At 52.0% G+C, this 21,090-nt stretch overlaps 1 protein-coding gene across 1 annotated transcript in view; it reads right to left on the bottom strand.

The window, feature by feature from the left end:
• The window catches only part of LOC121160659 (SH3 domain-binding glutamic acid-rich protein-like), a 50,370-nt gene extending 36,503 nt beyond the window's left edge, over window positions 1-13,867 (bottom strand). Inside the window, exons 1-2 of the mRNA XM_040986637.1 lie at window positions 13,639-13,867; window positions 6,941-7,126 (exon numbers count right to left, since the gene is read on the bottom strand). Coding sequence (XP_040842571.1) covers window positions 6,941-7,126; window positions 13,639-13,683 — 231 coding nt within the window. The 5' untranslated portion in view covers window positions 13,684-13,867. The remainder of the gene's footprint in view (window positions 1-6,940; window positions 7,127-13,638) is intronic.
• Between the last annotated feature and the right edge of the window lie 7,223 nt (window positions 13,868-21,090).

Here is a 21,090-nt window from a genome sequence, read left to right as displayed (position 1 = left end):
GGGAAAATTTCCCTAATCTGGAGAAAGAATTGGGAAACAACATCCAGGAGGGGCACAGAACTCCCAACAGGCTTGATCAAAAGCCATCTTCACCACAACACATGATCATCAAGCTCTCTTCAATTGAACATAAGGAAAAGATCCTTAAATGTGCACTTGAAAAAAATCAATTGACATATAAAGGAGTACCAATTAAACTCACAGGAGCTCTCTCACAGGAAACTCTACAGGCCAGAAGAGAATGGAGTGACATATTCCAGATTCTAAAAGAAAAAAATTGTCAGCCCAGAATAATGTACCCAGGAAAGCTTCTTTGTCTTTGAAAATGAAGTAAAATTCTTCCACAGTCAAGAAATGTGTAAAGAATTTGCCTCTTTCAAGCCTGCCCTACAAATGATAATTAAAGATGTTCTCTTGACAGAGAAAAGAAATAGTGCCCACCAAAACCAATGGCAAATGTGAAGAACATCCCAGTAAAATGACAACAGAAGACTAAATCAATGAACAACCCATTCCTAAAATGACAGGACCAAAGTACCACCCATATATAATAACCCTGAATGTAAATGGCTTAAGCTCAATCAAACGTCATAGATTAGTAGACTGGATTAAAAAATGAAACCCATCTGTTTGTTGTCTAGAAGAGACACACCAACAAAAATCAGCAGAAACTATATCACATGGGTTTTGATGTTTTCTTTTGGTTTCATCTCTTCAAAACATTTTATTCTGATTAAATTCTTCAATGACTCATAGATCATACAGTAGCATCATTTTCTTCAAGAAGGTTCTTGATTTTCATTTCTTCAGCTACACATGAGTCATTCAGTAGCATGTTATTTAACTTCATGGTGTTCTTAATTTCTTTTTTCTCCCTGATGTTGATTCTGTTTTGTGACTTTTCATTTAAGGGGATGTATAGTAGCTGTGTAATGGAGACTGTCATATCTAGCAACATGTCATTTAACTTCATTTCATTATAGATTTCTATTTTTCTTTTTGCTATTGATTTTGTATTATCACTTTTCCTTTGAGGGGATGTACAGTAGCTGTGAAATGGAAACTAACATTCTCCAGATGTGAGGATACAATGCAATATGCATTTCTACTTCCAGAGAAAGATGGACTTACAATGAAATTGTTTACTATATTGTGACAATAGGATGCTGGACTCTCTGCCATTGTCCATGCCCGCAATGATGGACATATGACTGAGTATGAAGAACTATACTACAGTAATGATATAGAGGAACTAGGTAGAGCAGAGGGAATTGGGGCTGGGATAAAGGAAATACCACGAGCCTATGGAACTGTATCATAAAATGATCATTAAAAAAAGAAAAATAAATTTAAAAAGATACCCAGAGCTATGACCCAGTACTTCTATACTTTCTCTCAGAACCAGGGAAATCTCAATGTAAAGGAAGAATGCACAATGGGTGGTTCCATTTATTCAAACCCTTACATAGGTAAAAACAATATGCTGTTTAGGTGTACAGGATGTAGGTGGGGGGTGCAAGAAAGGGCTGGGTAAACACAAAATCAACACCCCAACATCATCTGAGGCTCAGAGAAAGACACACAGTCACGGGGAGGCATCCAGACAGATTCTAAATCTGTGACCTGGCCACAGTCAGTTGGCTCAGTAGGATAAGCAGCCACCTGCAAGGCTGGCTTCCCAGATTGGAGCACCAGTTTGAGTCCTGGCTACTCTGCTTCTGATCCAGCTCCCATCTGGAAGGCACAAGAAGATGGTCCAAGTGTTCAGGATGCTGCCACCCACAAGGGAGACTCAGATGATGTTCCAGAGTCCTAGCTTCTTCAGCTTGACTCAGCCAGGGCTGTTGCTGGCATTTGTGGAGGGAACCAATGGATGGAAGATTGTGTGTGTGTGTGTGTGTGTGTGTGTGTGTGTGTGTGTGTGTGTGTGTGTCTTCATCCTCCTTTTCTTACTCCATCCTTCCCTCTCTTCCTCTTTCTACGACTCTGCCTTTCAAATAAAACAAATAAATATGCAGTCACATCACCTCTTCCTGGATGGTGAATGCATAGCCATAGCTGTGGATTATACTGTTCCTCCTCCAACTATCTATTTTCATCAGACACGCTGCATACGTGTTCAGGAGCACAGGACGGCGTGCTCAGTAGCAGTACCAGGCTGAGAAGACCTCTCTCCACCCTACTTGGAGCAGCAGCCCATCCCGCCTTCGAGCTCTGAGTAGCCGGAGGTGCTGGCCTCTCTGCTGAATACAAGGGCTCCTTTGGTGGTGGGTAGGTCCAGGCTGCCCAGTCCCCCCACGCCCTAGAACTGGACTAAGATGTGCAGATTCCCACTTGTCAGCAGCAGCTGCCTTGCTCCTTCCAGCAGCACTTCACTGCCAGGAAGGGTAACCTGGCCTCAACGGTGCCCGGCTTCCCTGCTGGTGTCTGCTTTCTCTAACAGCTGTGTGCCATGGTGGCCAGGATAATATCTTCATCTGTTCTGCCCAGACAGCACAAGTGCAAACTGGCAAGGGACGAGATGACCCTCCGGACCGTCCCTGACACCTGACACTGATCCCTTCGCTGCCCTTGGGCGACAGAAACCCACTGCCTGGCCCTGAGGTTCCTCACCACCTGCTCTGCCACTGGAATGCTCAGAAACAGTAACAGCTGGATGTAATCGTGCTGTAATCATGCGGACAGATACAATGGCAATCACTCAGGTTTATGCCATTTTAAAAAAATTTCAGGGGCCAGTGGGATGGCACAGTGGGCCAATCTTCCACTCTGTAGTGCTGTCATCCTGTATATGTGCTAGTTCATGCCCCAGTTGCTCTACTTCTGATCCAGCTCCTTGTCTATGGCCTGGGAAGGCAGCAGAGAATAACTCAGGTCCTTGAGCTCGCATACCCTCGAGCAACACCTGGAAGAAGCTCTGAGTCTCAACTTCAGATCAGCTTAGCTCTAGCTGTGGCAGTTATTTGGGGAGTGAGTCAGCATGTGGAAGAACTTCTCTCTCTCTTGTCTCTGTAAAAATCTGCCTTTCGGGCCTGGCACAGTAGCCTAGTGGCTAGGGCCCTTGCCTTGCACGTGCAGGGATCCCATGTGGGTGCCGGTTCTAATCTCCACGGTCCCACTTCCCATCCAGCTCCCTGGTTGTGGCCTGGGAAAGCAGTCGAGGACGGCACAAAGCCTTCGACCCTGCACCCACGTTGGACATCCAGAAGAGGCTCCTGGCTCCTGGTTTGAGCATCCCATCTGAGCTCCAGTGCAAGTGCCGGCTGCTCCAAGTACCTGGGTCCTCACTACCCATGTTGGAGACGTGGCTTGAGTTCCCACCTTCCACTTTCAGCCCAGCCAGGGGTCTGTCCATTGCACGCACGTCGGGAGCAGGTTTGAGGAGTAATAAACCAGTTAACGGGGAGATTCGCTGTCTCTCTGTTTGAGGTCTGGCTCCACCCCCAATTCCAGCTTCCTGTTAACACGCACCTGGGACTGCTGAGACAGGACTAAGCTCTGGCCCCTGACATCACCCAGCCCAGAAATCACTGACATTCGGACGGTGCAGCCCCTACCCAGGGGCACCTGCCGACCGCTATGACAATGAGAAGCACGTGCAGAGTGCCACAGCACATCTAGGAATACACACCTACACAGAGATTTCTCAAAAGGCTCACTGAGAAGGGAACCAACAAGTTTAACCCTTGAAGTTCTTACAGATGAACTATCCAAAAAGTTCATGAGAACACACATTATGAAAAAAAAAAGCTAGGCCTAAACTTCCAAATTTGCTCATGCCAAAACCAGGCCATCTTTCTCTGAATTCCATTTTGCACAAACTGTTCTGAAGTACTCTCACGTTTATGTAGTGTTTGCTTGTGTAGACACACACTTGCACGCACACGCCTAGCAGACGCCAAGGTGCGAACAGTGGCGAAGCCTGCAGCACTGTGTGGGCGGCAAAGGCTAAACACAGCCCAGCGCTCTCCACCGCAGAGCTATGCCAAAACCCCTGTCACGGACAATGGAAAGTCTTGTAGCCACGCCAATAAGAAGCAGGTGTCACCAAGCAGTGACAGCTGGGACGCAGCACTAAGGGGACAGACAAAGGGGATACAGGGCACACACACTTGTTCTAGAGCGATAGAGAACTACAAACACAGACCGAGGACTTTGGGGAAACCAAACAAGACACTGCCTGCATGGCCACCTGGAAGCGGAATTAGTTATGGGATTACTGGGGACAGGTGTGAGATGAAGACACGAGGCCCTTCATCCCAAGTTTCTGAAGTTCAAGCCACAGCGATGAGCGTTAATCTAAGAACAGGCACGCCCCAGTCGCAGGCCCACGGAGCTTATCCCGGCTCAGGGGAAGGTGGCTAGAGAGCAGGGAGCATCACTAGCAGCCACTTTCATTTTTCAATGTACATGTTACATTTCAGTTGAAAGAGAAAATAACAAGGAAAAACTTCACTACCCCACCGTCACCCCGACCCTCCATCCCCATTGTACTGTTCCCTATCCAGCAAGAGCCTTAGTCTTCAAAAACATGAGTTCGGTAGAGGGAGGTGGCAGGAATGTTGGGAACTGGAGAGAGAAGACTTCTTCCTTCCAGAGAAAACCCAGTGGGCCTTCTGGGAGCCCCAGGAGAGGGCAAGTGGGCCAGATGCGTTCCTGCACAATGGCTGACCACATGAAGGTGGTCTGCAGACATTCCTGCCACCACAGAGCTTCCAGCTACACCTCTGACAAAGGCTGACAGAGCCCCAGGAGTTCACACACGAGCGTCCCCCTCGCAGCCATGTCCACTCAGGGCCTCAGGAAGCGACCTTACCTGGAAACAGGATCTCAACAGATGCCATTAGCCAAAAGGTCAGATCATATTGGATCCGAATGAGTTCCTAGCTGCTGTGCCTGGCAACAGGCCTCACGAGCCCATGCAGGCCACCATGCAAAGACACAGGCAGGGGCTGCGGACACCGGCCACTAGAGAACCCCGGAGCCCAGGGGAGGCGTGGAGCCTGCACACCCAGCCCTGGGTCCACAGCAGCGTGCAGCAGCCAGACCCCGGGAGACATTTCTCTTGCATTTTCAGCAGCCCCAGGGGAACTAACACAAGCCCCCAGCGACAGCCCACATCTGCTTCCACTCCAAGGTGCAGAACCCTGGGTGTACACAAGCAGACAACAAGCATTTTGGATTCTCTGGGTCTCCCAGGCTCCGCTGTAAAGCCAACCACAGGCAGAGGGTAAATGCATTAGTGCAGCTGTGATCCAGGGCAACTCAACTGACTGAAAACAGGGCGGGATTTGACTCTTGGACTAGAGCTGGATGACAGGCGCTTTGGAGGAAAAGGAACTGGAGGGGCTGCGTTGCGAGAAGAGGAAGGGGGACTTAAGACACCATCAGCTGGTTTAACACCCAGCAGGGGTGCACACCAAGCCGTCCCGCCTTCCCACCCTGCTCAGCAGACAGCTGACACAGCCCCCTGGGGCGGCATGGGGACTGTGACGCCCTTTGGAGTAGGAGGCACCTGAATTGCAATATTTCTGGGGAGCAGTATGATCATTCAGTGCACACGTAAGATAGACAATGATCAGATCAGGTGAGTCAGCATTGCCGCCTCCACAAACAGCAGTTAGACGTTGTCACAGCCGGGGTGCAATAGCAGCACACACGCGTGCGATGCCACCGGGGTCTTGACCATGACTTCACACCTCTCCTATTTGTTCACAAGATATCTGATAGGGACCTGCGAACCGCAGTCACCCTTCTGGGCAGTGGACACCAGGGCTGAGTCCTGTTACCCAGCCCCCAAGTAGCTCCCTTAGTCTCACTCCAGTCATTGATAGCCACACTCAGATCAGCATTTGGGGGGCCTTGAATTTTTTTTTAAATGTTTCTTTTCAGCTATTTGACCTGCTGTTTACACTCTTTGAACTCTCAGGAAAAAGTGACTGTGTATCAAAATATCCTATTAAATGCATAAAAGGAAATCGTGGTGTTAAAACTACAGAATCCAGACAGCTGTGTGTGTAAATTCACTTTGTGTCAAGTACGACTTCTGGGGCTGGTCTTGGGGCATACCAGGTTACACTCCCTGCAATGCTGCCATCCCATACGGGTAGCTGATTCATCTCCCAAGTACTCCACTTCCAACCCAGCTCCCTGTTAATGTGCGTGTGAAAGGGGAAACGGACCAAACGTTTGGGCCCCTGCCACCAACTTGGGAGACCAAATGGAGCTACCGACTCCTGGCTGTGGTCTAACCAAGCCCTGGCTGTTGTGGCCACATAGAGAGTAAATCAGCGGATGGAAGATCTCGCTGCCTCTCCATTTCGCTGTAATTCTACCTTTCAAATAATAAATAAGTCTTTAAACTTAAAAAGGAAGGACTTTATTTCTGGAATTTAGCTTGAGGGGGCAAAGTGAAAAGAATCCCTCCCTAACTAACGCACGCTTTGCATCAGCGCTGACTCCAACTCTCCAAAACAGACAAACTTCTGATCTAAATCCTGAATATCGGTCAGTTACAAAGGCACTGTGTGCGAGATACAGTTCAGGACCTAAGAATTGTGAACAATTCAAAACGCTTTCTCAGAATACATCTGCTTTAGAAAAAAAATCTGGATGGTGCCACAGCCAGTGGAGCTGTTGCCTGCAGGCTGGAGAAGCCCACGTGGGCGTAGGTTCAAGTCTCAGCGGCTCCAGAGGTGATGTCACTTCCTGTCAGGGCCTGATTGGAAAGCAGCAGCAGATGTCCACGCGGGAGACCCAGCAGAAGCGCCTGGCCCCAGCCCGGCCCTAGCTGTTAGAGACATTTAGTGAGTGAACCAGTAGATGGAAATGCTGTCTCTTTCTCTGTAATTCTGCCTTTCAAATAGACAAGTCTGACACCCAAAGAGCTTTCAATAGATAAATGCACACACACACAGTTTTCCATAAGGCTGGAACTCACCCCGCAGTACTGCTCTTCATTGAAGATCTGGGGGGGTAACGGGATCCCATTCTGGGGTTTCTTCTCTCCAGGCACATTCTCCCTCATCCACTTCCTGTTGTCCTCATCTCCAGCGATATCCAGTTCTTTAAAGTCGATTTTATTCGCTTCCAGGAAGCCCACCACCTCCTGCTGCTTCTTCCTGATCTGGTGCAGAGCAAGGAAAGGTAACCCCAAGGCTGCTTTCCAACCACGTTCCCCCGTAACCCACACTGCACCCTGCGCCCAGTGCCTCCGGATGATACCAATCCTTTCATGAAGAATTCGGCCAAGGAAGACATCAAATCACATAATAAACAATCAACACAGTAACTACTTTAATTCTGCTTAATTCACGATATAATCAATGAGATCAGAATAGACTAGAGTGAGGGGAGGGCAAGCCACGCTTACAACATCAACGTCCCATATCGGACTTTCTGGCACTCTACTTCCAATTCAGCTTCCTACTAATGTGTCTAGAAGGCCAACACAAGATGGCCCAAGGACTTGGGGCTCTGCCACCCATGTGGAAGACCTGGACGCAGTTCTTGGCTTTGACTTCAACCCACCCCAGACTTGCCTGTTGCAACCATTCTGGCAGTGAACCAGCAGTGAAAGATTCTCTCTCACCATTCTATCAGAAACATTAATCCAATAAAAAAAAGAGAGATTTTATTTGTAATCTTCAAAAATCATGGCCAATCAGTAAATAAGAATTGGGAAGAGTTCTGATTAAAAGAAGAAAAATAATTTATTTTGAAATTCAAGCACCAAGTACACTCATACTAAAATACATCTCATTCAAAATTACAAAAACAGGTTAATGAACCGCATTGAACCAAAGGTAGCTTTAGAAATAATAGGGAATATTGAAAGGCCCACACAGAGATTATCGGAAGGGGAAGGGAAGGAAGGTGGGGCAAGTTGGCAGCTATTTCCTTCAACACACATAAAACTAACACCGAGAAGAAATTCGATGGAGTGGTGAAGACACTGAGGCCACTGCATCCGGTACCAGAAGGACCGAATTCAAGCGCTGGCCCGCTATGCTCTGGCTCCCGCTCCGCTCCCGGCCCATTCCCGCCCCACTCCCACCCCCGCCCGTTCCGCTCCTGCTCCCTGCCCCGCTCCGGCACCCACTCCGGCTCCCACTCCGGCTCCCGCTCCGGCTCCTGCTAGCAGGGAGCGGGGTGAGAGTGAGGCAGGCAGCTCATGATGACCTGGGTCCCTGCACCTACTGTGAGAGGCCAACACCGAGTTCCTAGCTCCTGACTTGAGTTGCAGCAGTGCTAACTTTGCGGAGTGAACCAGAAGGCAGAGCTCACTCTCAGGCACATGCCCTTCCTTTTTCCAACAAAAATAATTTTGGGGCGGGGCAGCACTATGGCTCAACAGAATAATCCCCTACCATCAAGCTCCAGAATACATATAGTCACTGGTTCGTATCCTGGCTGCTCCACTTTCCATCCAGCTCCCTGCTTGTGCTCTGGGAAAGCAGTAGAGGATGGCCCAAAGTCTTAGGACCTTGCACCCGTGTGGGAGACACAGAGGAAGCGCCTGGCACCTGGCTTCAAATTGGCTCAGCACCAGCCATCGTGGCCACTTGGGGAGTGAACCAGCAGATGGAAGATCTTTCTCTCTGTTTCTGCCTGCATCTCCTCTCTGTATATATCTGACTTTCCAATAAAAATAAATAAATCTTTAAAAAGTAAGAAAGAAATTGGAGATGCAGCTTCTTACTGGTGAACCCGTCCCTGCAGCCTGTGGACTGTGCTTAAGAACCCCAAAGAGAAAAGGCCCAAGGGCGGCATCATGAACTGATCAGCGACAGGGGTTTCTGAACTCTCGGCTGAACAGGACATTGCGCCAAGAACCGGATACGAACAGGTTCTCCAGTGTGGGTGGGAAAAAGAGCGGACAGCACCACTCTGCTCAACATAGATCTCAGAGCGCTACGAGTGACAAAGCAGCAAGTACACCATCACTTTGGTGATCATTGGAAACTTTAAACATGCTTTTACTCTGATACCAAAGTACGGATGCCTGCATATTCTCCAAGTCTTCAAACAGAATATCGTCCCGTAACAAAAATGAGCCCTGGAAGATGTTTTCCAAGATGCAGGTGTACTGGCTGTCTTCATGTAGCTGGCTGGTCGCACAGGACTGACCTTGGCTGGTCACACAGGACTGACCTTGGGGGTCCCAACCAATGCTGTCCAGGAGCACACTAGTCCCAAATCTCACATTTTGATTTTTTATTTTTGATTGATTTACTTATATATTTAAAAGCCAGAGTTATAGAGTAGAAAGGGAGACCCAAAAAAAAGAGAGGGAGTCCATTTTTTGGTTCACTTCCCAGATAACCACAACAACTAGGGCTGAACCAGGACAATCCCGGGAGTCTAGAATCCCATCTGCGTCTCCCATGGAGATCCGGTGTGGCCAGAACGTGGCAGTTGGACCACCTTCTGCTGCTGCTCCAGGCACATTAGTAGGCAGATGGCTCAGAGGTGGAGTAGTGTGGCTGTTATGGCATGCTGGCGTCACAGGCAATTTAACACACTGTGCCACAATGCCAGCCCCTCAGATCTAGATTGAAATCCTCCTCGGATCAAGTCCAAATCCATATATATGTATAAAGAGATTGAGGCTAAAATCGTTAAAGCAATAAATTAAAGAATGACATTGGCTCCAACACAACATTTATAGTCAATAAGACGCAAACCCAGACATGCATTGCAGCTTGGCGCAAGAGCAGCCAATATATATATTTATACACACATAGATAGATACATGCACATATACAGGGGAATGAAAGATGCAGTATCCCCTAACGTACTAACTTGTTAGAACTCATGCAGCCACTGGGACATACACAGTTAACCTGAGCCCAGTTAAGAACAAATCTGAAGATGTCAGGATGAAATTTTATTTCCTGAAATTCTGCGATTCTGGTTCTTACAGCTGCCTACTTGCCCCAGACAGCCCAAGCTGATATGCACACCCACTGGGAACTGTAGGCTTGGCCAAACACCTGTCAACGGGGTCTTCTGCCCACGCAAGCCTGCCTTCTCTTGGTGGACTTGTCTCTGACACACATGTGGCCCCCTCTGCCACCAACAGCATAAACAAGTTGCTGCCCACAGCTTGCCGGGCCAATCTCTCCCTAGATCTCCCAACCCCATCCCAGTCACTGCAATCTTTCTTTCTCCCATCTCATTGTGCTGACTTCAACAAAAGTCTTTTCTGCTTTAAAAGAGCTGCCCCCTTGCCTTCTAACAACCCAGAACACCATAAACCTCCCAGTCAAGACCCTGCTTGGCTGCCATCGGGGATCCCACTAACAAGAACAGGGCCTCCCCAGTGAGGTGCCTTGTGTGTCCTTCCTGCGGGGAAGGGCCTCCTTCTCCTGCTCCTGTGCCCAGAGACCTGGCTGCATTCCACAGCTTTCAGGCTGACTCTCCGAACACAGCAAAATGCTGGGCTGCATCGCTACTTTAATAATCACATTCTCTATCCATTTTCCAACCTGCCCACCGTGACACGTGCTTTTTTATAACTTCTGCATTCCCTGGAGTCCAGATGTCTTCTTGATAAACACATTGGCTTTGAATGAGAAAGTTCTGAAGGCAACCCCCTTGATTCTGTCCAATTCCCCAGGTGCCCTTCCCCAAACCCCTCTCAGATCCGCTGTCAGGAGCTCAGCCCAGCCCAGCAGGCTGCCTGCCTGGCTCGCTTTCCATTTCCATCCCACGATGCTTTGGTGGAATGGTAAAGGGATGACATTTTCTTTCACAACTCCTGAGTAGATGAGAAACATCTCTTGAAGTCTTGCCTGCTTTCTCCCATGACAAGGGACAAGTGGTCCTGGTGCCATGTGACAGCTAAAGCACACGGGAAGTGAGGGGCTGCCAGATGTTACGCACCACACTGCTGTTAGCCGCCACGCCCTCCCCACCCCCAAGAAAGCAAAAAGCAAAAGGAAGCATGGGATGGGGTGCAGGGGGCACATGACCTGGCCAGCGCTGCCACCTCTGCTGCTCCTGGTGCCCAGACCCCAGGGAGGGCTCTGTGCCCCCAGTCTCCAGTGTCCTCCCCTGGGTGGGAACCTGATCAAGGAGGCCCCAGCCCTCACGTGGTGTGGTTCTTCTCTGTGTGGGGCCACTCCCATTCTGCACCCTCAGGGCTGCATGCGCAGTAGTTCAGGAGTTCTCCCACACACATTCCCTCTGCCTCCTCCCTGTGCCCCTCCGGGGTGCCCTGGGCTCAAGCCAGCTCCAAGGCTGCAGGGCCTGTGCTGGGTGGAGACCCGGGATCTGCGCTAGCTGGGCCAGTGTCGCCACTGAGACACAAGAGCTCCTTTTTCCTATCTTGTCCTGTTTCCTCCTCCGACCTTAAGTCACCCAGCCACTGCGAGTTGCTCCAAATGTGTCGCAGTGACCTGAAAGCAGTACCTCTCACTGTCACTCGTCTGTCACCTCCTGCTCATTGTGCTGTACAGTCAGGAGCCTTTCCAGCCGAGGTCACTGTACGGTAGTAAGAAGCACGCTGGATGGGAGTCATCCGAGCTCAGAAGTTGGCCATCTGCGCTGGGCCTCACACCCCCAGCTTCCCCGTGTGTAACAGGGATGTAGTGATGGCTCCCTCAGAGTGGGGTGAGTGGAGAAAGACCAGAAACAGAGAAGCTTCTGTACCCTAAGCCGAGAGCTGCACAGTCAGGCCCCCAGCACACTGTCCCTCCACCTCCAACCCAGCTCCTTCCTAATGCGCCTGAGAAAGCAGAGCCCTTGCTGGGCCCTGTCACCCACACAGGACACCCAGATGGAACCCCGGGCCCTGTCACCCACACAGGACACCCAGATGGAACCCCAGGCCCTGCCACCCACACAGGACACCCAGATGGAACTCTGAGCTCCTGGCTTTGGCCTGGATGGGCTCTGGCCATTAGCGCCATAGAGAGTAAATCAACAGTTGAAAGGCCTTGAGCATTCTGCCTGTCGAATAACTAAATAACTCTTTTAGAAAGAAAGAAATGAAAGGAAGGGAGAGAGGAAGGGAAGGAGAGAGGGAGGGAGGGAGGGAGGGAGGGAGGGAGGGAGGGAGGAAGGAAGGAAGGAAGGAAGGAAGGAAGGAAGGAAGGAAGGAAGGAATTATTCTATTGATTTGGCTTTGGACAGTTTCTATATCCAGCGATTGTAGACTCAGATCTACTAAATACTACGTGATAATTACACTAACTAAAAACAGCTGTGATTCTAATTAACATCAATTCACATGAGTTGAGAATTACAGAAATTACAGTAGTAACTGATATTAACTAATACTGGCTACTAGGTATAGCATTAACCAACAATTCTAGGAGTTGCTGGGGGCTGATGAAATGCCTGGTGCCACGCTGGGCACTGCAGCCTGGCATTTCTGAAGTCCTCATGACAACACCATGAGGCGGGTACTATTCTTATCCTCATTTTACAGACAAGGAAATTGAGGCTTGGCAAGGTGAAATAACTTTCCCCAAGGTCATGAAATTACAATGTCACAGAAACACATCCTTAGGCCACCAGAATTCACCTACCCTGTCCAAGAACGGCATCCCTCCAGGGCCTCAAGGGTGACTACATTACCAAACAACCCCAAACGTTAACACTTGCAGTCCCTGGAAGAATGGGACCAGGTGTACAGAAAACTAGAGCAGATTGGTAAGTAGGTATGCCAGCGGTCAACAACAGCATTAACAATATCATTGAAACGCATTTGTGCCATTTTGCTCTATTAAGAAACGGCATCCAAACACTGCAAAGATGCATTCACCAAGGTCCACGCCTCGCTCGCAGCCCTCAGTCATACCACAGCCTCTGCAGGGTTTTGCATTCGGGGAGAGCTAAAACAATCGCAAAGGAAGGACACCCAGGAGCCACCAGAGCCCCCTACTCCTGCCTTCCGCTCTCTGCTGCCAGGCTGGGTGGGCAGCAAAGGAGAGCTTTGGGAACATCCAAGGCAACAACCCCCCCATGTCCCACTCCCAAGACTGCTGCAACTGGTTCTGCAGCCCTCCTAACTCCTGCCAGGACGCTGCAGGTGCCAGAGCCCAAGCTGTCGCCAGGGAGGAGTCCTTGTTCCCCAGCTCCTGTCTGGGCTGCGGCAGAGGGCGAGCCAGCATCGAAGGTCGCTGGTCCCAGACCAGACCACTCTAGCCTTAAAGATGCTTGCTTTTACAGCTGTGACATCAGCTTCTTCAAATAATAGAATTACACATGCTAACTTTACACTTTCTGTACGGTCAACATCGCATCTACAAGTAACTGCGCGCAAGGAATCGTTCCAGCCACCGGCCCACCGCATGCTCTAAACTGCCGACAACAATGCCCTCGCTTTGTGACTTGAGACCAGTAGCAGAAACACGACCGCCCCATGCCAAAAAAAAAGAAAGAATCTGTGAGTGTACACAGGCAGAAGCCACAAACCACACATCAGAAACCCGCCTCCTGCCAGCAGCCCCCTGCGTGCCAGCTGTGCGCGGATCACACACTTGCTCAACACCACGGAAACAAAACAAGGGGTGTCCACGCTCACGCGAGTGCAGCTGACAGAGTGGAAGGGTGGCACAGGCCAGCTCCTTCCCCTTCCAGAAAACTAGGCCAGGAGAAAAGTGCCAGCCACAGAGAAGAACGCCTTACCGCTATGGACCCGGAAGAAGTGGCCACAAAGACTTTGATAACCATGTCGGTAGCAGGCACGGGGACGGCCCCCAACGCACCCGTGCGAGGGAACGCGTCGCGGGACAAACCCGGGACAGGCCAGTGTCAGGTGCGGGCTGGCGGCTGCCCAGGGCTGCTCTGGGCACCTGCCCCTCCCACCACCTCTTAAGAGGGGGGAGCGCAGTCAGGAGAATATTTGATTGGCTAATAAAAGCAGCCTCTGGACCCTTTCCCTTATCACTTCAAAGGCCTGGACAACAGTCCCTAAAAGGCCAGGCTGCACGACGCACCAATCAGAGGCCTGGGGGGCCGAGGGGAGGCGGGGCCGGAGAACAGAAGTTGGGGGTAGGGGTGCTGTGGGGCTCCTGGCCGGCCCGGAGGCTGCAGCCGCCGTGATCCCAGGGGGCACACTGGAAGCGTCCATAGGTCCAGTCAGGCAGAGTCCTTTTTTAATTCGGTAAGCCGACGTGGGAGTGTCCCAGCTCTCCCTCCCCAGCCCAGAAACAGGCACCAGGCCAAGGAGGCAGCAGCAGCTGGCTCAGCCACGGCCCTGACTGTTTCAGAGCCGGTGGTGGGACGGGAGAATCACGACGTGTTTAAGCAGAGCATTCGAGTTCTGTTCCAACTGAGAGGCAAACGCTGGGGAAGCAGGATCAAAGACACTAGTGGCCAAGTCCAGGCTTACAAGAAATACTGGGAAAGGCACGTCCTCCTAACAAACGGGTGTGCCTATTCTTTTCTTAAAGCCCCCGCTGCAAGAACCCCCCGGCCGGTGGGCACACCTCGAGTTCACTCAGTGGACAGCTGAGCCGTCTCCGCTGGCACTGCCAAGTTCACTGCCCCAGTCAGGAACTCCATGAGGATGGTGCGTGGTTCCCTCAGCTGAAGTCGCTGTTATGTCTTCTGAAGCCCAAAGATGACAGATCAGTTTCACTCTGATTCTTTTACTTTCAAGCTTTTTGATTTTTCACACCCTCCCCAGGAAGAATGTGTATTTTCAGCCGTAAAGCCTGCGCACAAGCACGCCATTTGCCTGCGTTGTTGAAGAAAGAAGCCAGGCACATTTCCTAGCAACGCTGCAAGAAAGTGACGTAAGCCAGAGCTGGGCTCTCACGTGCTCTGCAGGGGTCGCACCACACCTGGGGCGGAGCTGCCTTCATGCAGGACACCCAGGGAGAAACCCCTTCCTTCCTACTGAGACGGCAGCTGGCAGCTGTGCTCCGTAACCATGGCCCATGTGCCAAGTCCACCGGATGGCCTTGGCCCAAACCCCCCAACCCCTGGGCTCCAACAGGACCCATCCATCCACTACCCAGAACAAGTCACACCCAGACATTACTCGACCCAGCTCTCTCCACACCACACCACCCCTCAAACTGGCAGTACCCCCTTTTTTTTCACTACGAACTCTAAAAAAGGAGTTTGCCCTGTGAAAAACAATTCGGAAAATGTTACAATGGGGATGTGAGGACCCTTGCTGAAACAGCGAGCCTTGAGGTGGCACAAATGCCAGACATTTCAGACGAGCTTTAAAATAACACACTTACAAAACCCTCTTCACAGGCCTTTTCTGTGCCCCGCTGAAAGTGCCCACCATTTGGCCAAACCGCTCATGAAGACCCACAAACGCAAAAGATGCCCTCTGCTCGAGGCCTTTTGAAGGGCAGGTACCTGTTTTTGGATCCTGAGTAAGCAGATCTGAGTCCATTCTCCTGCCCCATCCAAATCGTTCAGGACATTTGGGCCTGAAGGCAGCAATGTGGAGGTGAGGCCCAAGGGCAGGATGTGACCCCAGGTTAGCGTCTGACCAGCTCTGGTGCTTCCCTCGGTGACTGGTCAACTTTAACATGCATGAGAGTGCACCACTGCCTCCTGCTTGAACAGGTTAGCTGCCTCTGCAAAGGCCGACATTTCTCCTACATGGTTCACCTCTCTCCTGCAGTAAGATGCCACCCTTTCTTTCCATACACAGCTTGGTGGACTTCTTCAAGAGAAAAGGCATGCTTGGAATCGCCAGGACTGCCGTGGACATCCTGTGTCCTACGTGGCGCCATCTAAGGGCCGTGGTGATTTCAGACTTCCAGGCTTTGGTGCCGGTTCCCAACAAGCCTTCCCATGCACAGACATCACGACAAACCAACTGAGTCCACTTTTCCAGCCAGCATCCCCCCGAACACTCCTATGAGTCCTTGAGGCCACGTCACTTCCTAAAGAAAAAGCTTCCTCTTTGGCTTGCTTTTCCCAAAGCTAAACCTATGCCAAGGGTGCAGAAAGAGTGGCTTGGGGGCTGCAAGCAGACACTGGGCAGTGTGCCCAGATCTCCTGTGACCTGGGAAGAGCTGAGGCGGGTCAGATCTGGGAACGTGTGGCCTCCAAGCCGAGGACAGGTCGTGATCCTCAGGTGGTTTCTCTAGGAGACTTCAGGCCACGGGCCACACAACCAGCGCCTCCACCAGGCTCCACCACTCAGAAACACACCTGGAGGGTCAGAGGGGTCAGCGCCTCCCAGGTCTGCAGAGTCCAAGGACCCCTATACAATTTCTTTCTTTTGGGCTCCAGTATTGTGGCACAGCAGGTTAAGTCTTCACCCACTCTAGCCGTACCCTATATTGGAATGTCAGTTTGAGTTCTCAGCTGTTCCGTTTCTGCTCCGGCTCTCTGTTGATGCAAGTGGGAGACAGGAGATATGCCCACAGATCTGGGTCCCTGACACCCGTAAGGGAAGCATGGACAGAGGTCCAGGCTCTCGGCTTGCGCCCGGCCCAGCCCAGCTCATTGCGGCCATTTGGTGCGTAAATCGGGGAGCGGAAGATCGACCTCTCTATCTCCATCTCAAATAAAACAAATCTTTTTTAAAAAAAATATTTTAAAATCTATTATTTTTGATATCACCAGAGAATTGAACTTTGTCAACACCAATTACTGCCACTAACAGCAGCACACTGCACAGGACATAAACACGCATATTCAAGCACTGACGTTCAGCCAGTGTGACCAGAAGGCCACACACACAGACCCGATTCTCCATCCTGCGTAACCAGTGGCTTTATTGTCAGTGCCTCACCACGTGGAGACAAATGTGGAGACTCAGACCAGGCCCCCTGGCAAGTCTGAAAGCACAGACGTGTTTACAAGGGAGGGGTATTCACCAGAGGTGTCCTTGGGCCCAGAAGACTCCAGATGCAAATTCGCGCCAAGGGGCCTTGCCTTGCTCTATAAGCCTCAGGACTCCCTATGGGTCCCTAAGGGGGACAGGGGTGGGGTGGGGTGGGGAAACTTGCTAAATGGCTGTAGCTCTCAGCTCCCACAGTCAGGCCCCTGCTGGCGGGCAGGAGACAGAGGTGCAGGCGGACAGTCCAACAGGCAGTCCCACCTGTGTCCATCACCCAAGGCCTTCTGTAGCCCAGCTCTGGGACCAGGAGAGCATCTGCTGTGTGCACGGCAGGCAAAGGAGAGAAAGGCCCTCCCTTCTCATTGCCGCGCCTGCTGGCTCCAACAAGGGGCTTTTCTAGCGACAGTTCAGAAGGCGGACTGAGCTTCATTCCTTGCTACTTCTTCATCTCGGCTGTGCAGATCCTGGTGGATCCAACCTTAGGACTGTTGTCAAAAGCTCAGTGCCTGTTCCCAGTGCCCAGTCCAAGTAAGGAGGACAAGGCTTTGGGGTAAAGCAAAGGGAACGTATCCTCTGTCAGCAGACTACAGGGTCTACCACTCCCCTGGATCAGGGTGCTTGTGACGTATCAAGGGGCTACCAGAGCTGCAGGTCTCTGGCACCCGGCACCAAGGCTAGGTGTCATGGTGGTCCCCGAGATGCACAGGTTATGAGGGTAGATCTAGCCTGCCCAGGGCCTCCTGCCCTGCAAGGAAGCCGAGAGAAGTTTCAGGCAAGCTGGACCCCAGGACAGACCCGCTGTAAGTCAGGGGGTCAGTCCTGAAGCATCAGCTTCCAGCTTGGCTTGTAAGCAGTAAAAACTGCTGCTGCGATTTCAGAGGGGTTACGTGACCACCACAGGATACTTCTCCTTAAAGATCTATTTTATTTTCATTTGAAAGGTAGATATACAGAGAGAAGGAGAGAGGTAGAAAGATCTTCCATGATTTGGTTCACTCCCCAAATGGCCACAGCATCCAGAGCTGAGCCGATCTGAAGCTAGGTGCCAGGGACTCTTCTGGGTCTCCCATGCAGATGCAGGGTTCCAAGGACTTGGGCCCTCCTCTGCTGCCTGCCCCAGGCCACCAGCAAGGAACTGGATTGGAAGTGCAGCTGTCAGGACAGGAACAAGCTCCCATATGGGATCCCAGTGCTTGCCAGTGGAGGGTTAGCCTGTTGAGCCACCATGCCACCCCCTGGATGCATATTTAATAACATATCCTTATACAAGGTAGATGGCTGGACATGAGTGACTGAGGAGACGCCTCTTTCGGGTGAAGCCAAGGGCCCTGCTCGTGGCCAGGGTCCACTCGAGTCCATGCACTTAGAAGTTTAACTTGTGGTTAAGATGTTCCTATAAAACAGGAGTTAAGGCAAACCAGAAAAGTCTAGTTTGTAGCCACATGCATAGAGAAAGCAAAATATGCAACTCTCACATGTCAATAAGGCCACCATCAGTCACACCGCAAGGTTTGGGGAAAAGCCCTAAAGCACGACAGAAGTATGTCTCCTGTCCTCCCGCCGGCCTCACCCCTTCTCCGGAGCCTGCCTTTACCAGCCCCACTCCCGACTCTGTGCAGCTCATCTGTCAGCAAAAAAGGATCGCGGCCAGCCAGCCATCTTGGCGACACCGGTCCAGATTCCAGAGGAGGACACTTCCAATGTGGGCCAAGAAGCACCTGTCCGGAAGGCAATTCGCATGTGAATCCAGAAAGCCTCGATGTGGGCTTACGTTGGAATCTGTTCTAAGGAGAGTGAAGTCAAAATGTGTCCACGGGGATCCCGACACGGCCCTGATATAGTGGCCAAAAATAAAAATAAAGCAAGGAGGAGAGAAATTGGGACAGCACCATGTGTTTGTCAAGCTTTGCTTTAAGGCTCTGTCAAGGGGTTCGAGCTGTGACACAATGGGTTCAGCTGCCACCTGTGAGCATCAGTATCCCATACAGGCACCAGTTCAAGTCCCAGCTGCTCCACTTCCAATCCAGCTCCCCGCTAACACAGTAGGAAAAGCAGTGGAGGGTGAGGCCTGTGTGCTTGGGCCTGCACCCTCATGGGAGACCCGGAAGAAGCTCCCGGCTCCTCCCTCGACCTGGCCATGGAGGCCCTCTGGGGCAGGAACCAGCAGAGAGAACACTTTCTCTCTCTCTCTCTCTCTCTCTCCTTCTGCCTTTCCCTTTCTGTGACTCTGTCTTTAAAATACATAAATAATTTTAAGTCAATCAATCAATAAATTCCTAGTAGGAATGCTATAGTACAGGATCAATGATTTTGTGGCTGTCTTAAAACTTAAGTAAGGTTGAACATCTCACCTAGACTGCTTACTTATTTGAAAGCCAGACTTACAGATAATTCCATCTGCTGGCTCACTCTGAAATGAGCACAACGACCAGAGTTATACCGGTCTGAAGCCAGGAGCCAGAAACATCTTCTGGGTCTCCCAAAGTGGGTGCAGGGTCCCAAGAACTTGAGCTACCTTTCACTGCCTTCCCAGGCCACAAGCAGGGAGCTGGGTGGGAAGTGGGGCAGCTGGGACACAAACTGGTGCCCATATGGGATCCTGGGCGTGCAAGGTGAGGACTTTAACAGTGCACTAGGCTATGGCGCCAGGTCCACTATCAACATTCTTAAACGTTGTCTCCTTCCTAGGCAGTCATTTCAAAATCACCTACAATTCAAACACCTAGGCTATTTTTACACTCCTAAATTCTCCACACCCAACAGGAATTGGATTGGTGAGAACTGAGTTTTCAAAGCCCTTCGTCAGCATGAAAATGAGTTAACCGGGCGTCTACACTGGCCTGCCAGCGAGTCGGCACAGCTTGCGGGGGTCTGGGGTGGGGTCCTGGCTCGGACACGCACAGCTCACCCGGCACAGCGCACCCCACGCAGCACACCCGCGAGGCCCCGTGCACCGGGTCGCGGCGCGGGTGCCCCGAGTGCGCAGGGCAGGCGCCGGTCCCAAGAGGCCGAGCGCGCGTCTCCAGGGCGACGCACCGCATCCCGGAGGCTGCAGGCTGCGGGGCTGGCGCTGCAGCGGGAGCCGCGCGGAGCAGGTAACTGCCGCCGTCCCCCCGCAGCCCCTTGCGCCGCTCCAGCCCGGCTCTGGCCCCGGCCCAGCTCCTGCGCCCCGGCCCGGCGGAGGTGGCAAGGGGCTCCCGGGCCCGGGGACCGCGAAGGACCGAGCCAGACCCTCGGGGAGCCACGCTCCCGCCTTGCCACGCACACGTCGAGGCTACGGCCTGTGGTTTTTATTCCCAGCCCACCCTCGAGGTTCATCTGAATCTTCAGCGCTCAGCTCTGCCTCTGCCGGCTTGGATGTTTCGTTTCTAATCCTGGCGTGGGCAGGCGCCCCTTAAACTTGTCCTCGCCCCCCTTTGTGGCCCGCCCCACCGCCTCTCCCTGTTTCCAGGCTTGGGCTAACAGGTCACTTTTCCCAGACCAGCTTTTCTTGGCTGCCCATGACCGTGAACCCTCTCTAGATGAATTGCTCAGATGCAAACTCAAAGTCCATCCAAACGCTAAAGGACAGCTGCGTGCTGGGAGTCCCACCACCACAGCCCCCAAGGTCGGGCTGCAGCCATTTGCCTGGCGTCTGGAGGAGGGTCCCGATCTTACCCCGCTCCTTCCGCGTCCCCTGTCACTCCTTAGAGAAAGCTGCGGGCGGCACTTCCCCCGCAGTCCCCAGCAACCCCGCAAGGGTAAGCCGCACCTGCGTCCTTGGCCTCCTTCCTCTCCCGGCCCAAGGTCGCTGCCCGCCCCACCGCGCCTAGGACCCTCAGTTCCCACGTCCCCTCCTGTGCAAGTCACCCAGCCCGGCCCAGCTGGCATTCCCCCCACCTTCCCTGCATGGCTCCCCTGCGTCACTCCTGCCTTTATTCTGTTTTCCCAGAAGGCAGAGGTGGGTCAGCCTTCCACCTTTGCTTACTGCCAGCTGCGCACTGCCGGTGGGTTAAGGCCCGAGGGTCCTCACCCGGTGCCTCCCAGCGCTGCTCTGCAACCCCTGGGCCTGGCCCAGCCACCAGGCCACGCACTTCTCTTCTGTCTGTAAGGACTTTCCCTCTTCCTGCTTGTAAGGAGTTATTCGAATATCCCACCCTGGACAGGGCGCCATTTCCTCTTCCTCACAGCTCATGAAATTCGCGCCAGTCCAGCCGTCCACCAATCAGGCATTTCACCTGAGAATCCCACCCCCAATCCCCCAGCCCCTTCCCCAGCCCCGCCTGCTTACCCATCATCCTTAGGCAATCACCTGTGACAGTCTCAGACGCCAATCCCGA

Source organism: Ochotona curzoniae, unplaced genomic scaffold, assembly GCF_017591425.1.
Source record: "Ochotona curzoniae isolate NIBS_2020 unplaced genomic scaffold, NIBS_Ocur_1.0 contig_4516, whole genome shotgun sequence".
NCBI classification, from domain to species: Eukaryota; Metazoa; Chordata; class Mammalia; order Lagomorpha; family Ochotonidae; genus Ochotona; species Ochotona curzoniae.
The sequence above is the reverse complement of the archived record's forward strand: the minus strand, read 5'-3'. Positions and strand labels throughout refer to the sequence as shown.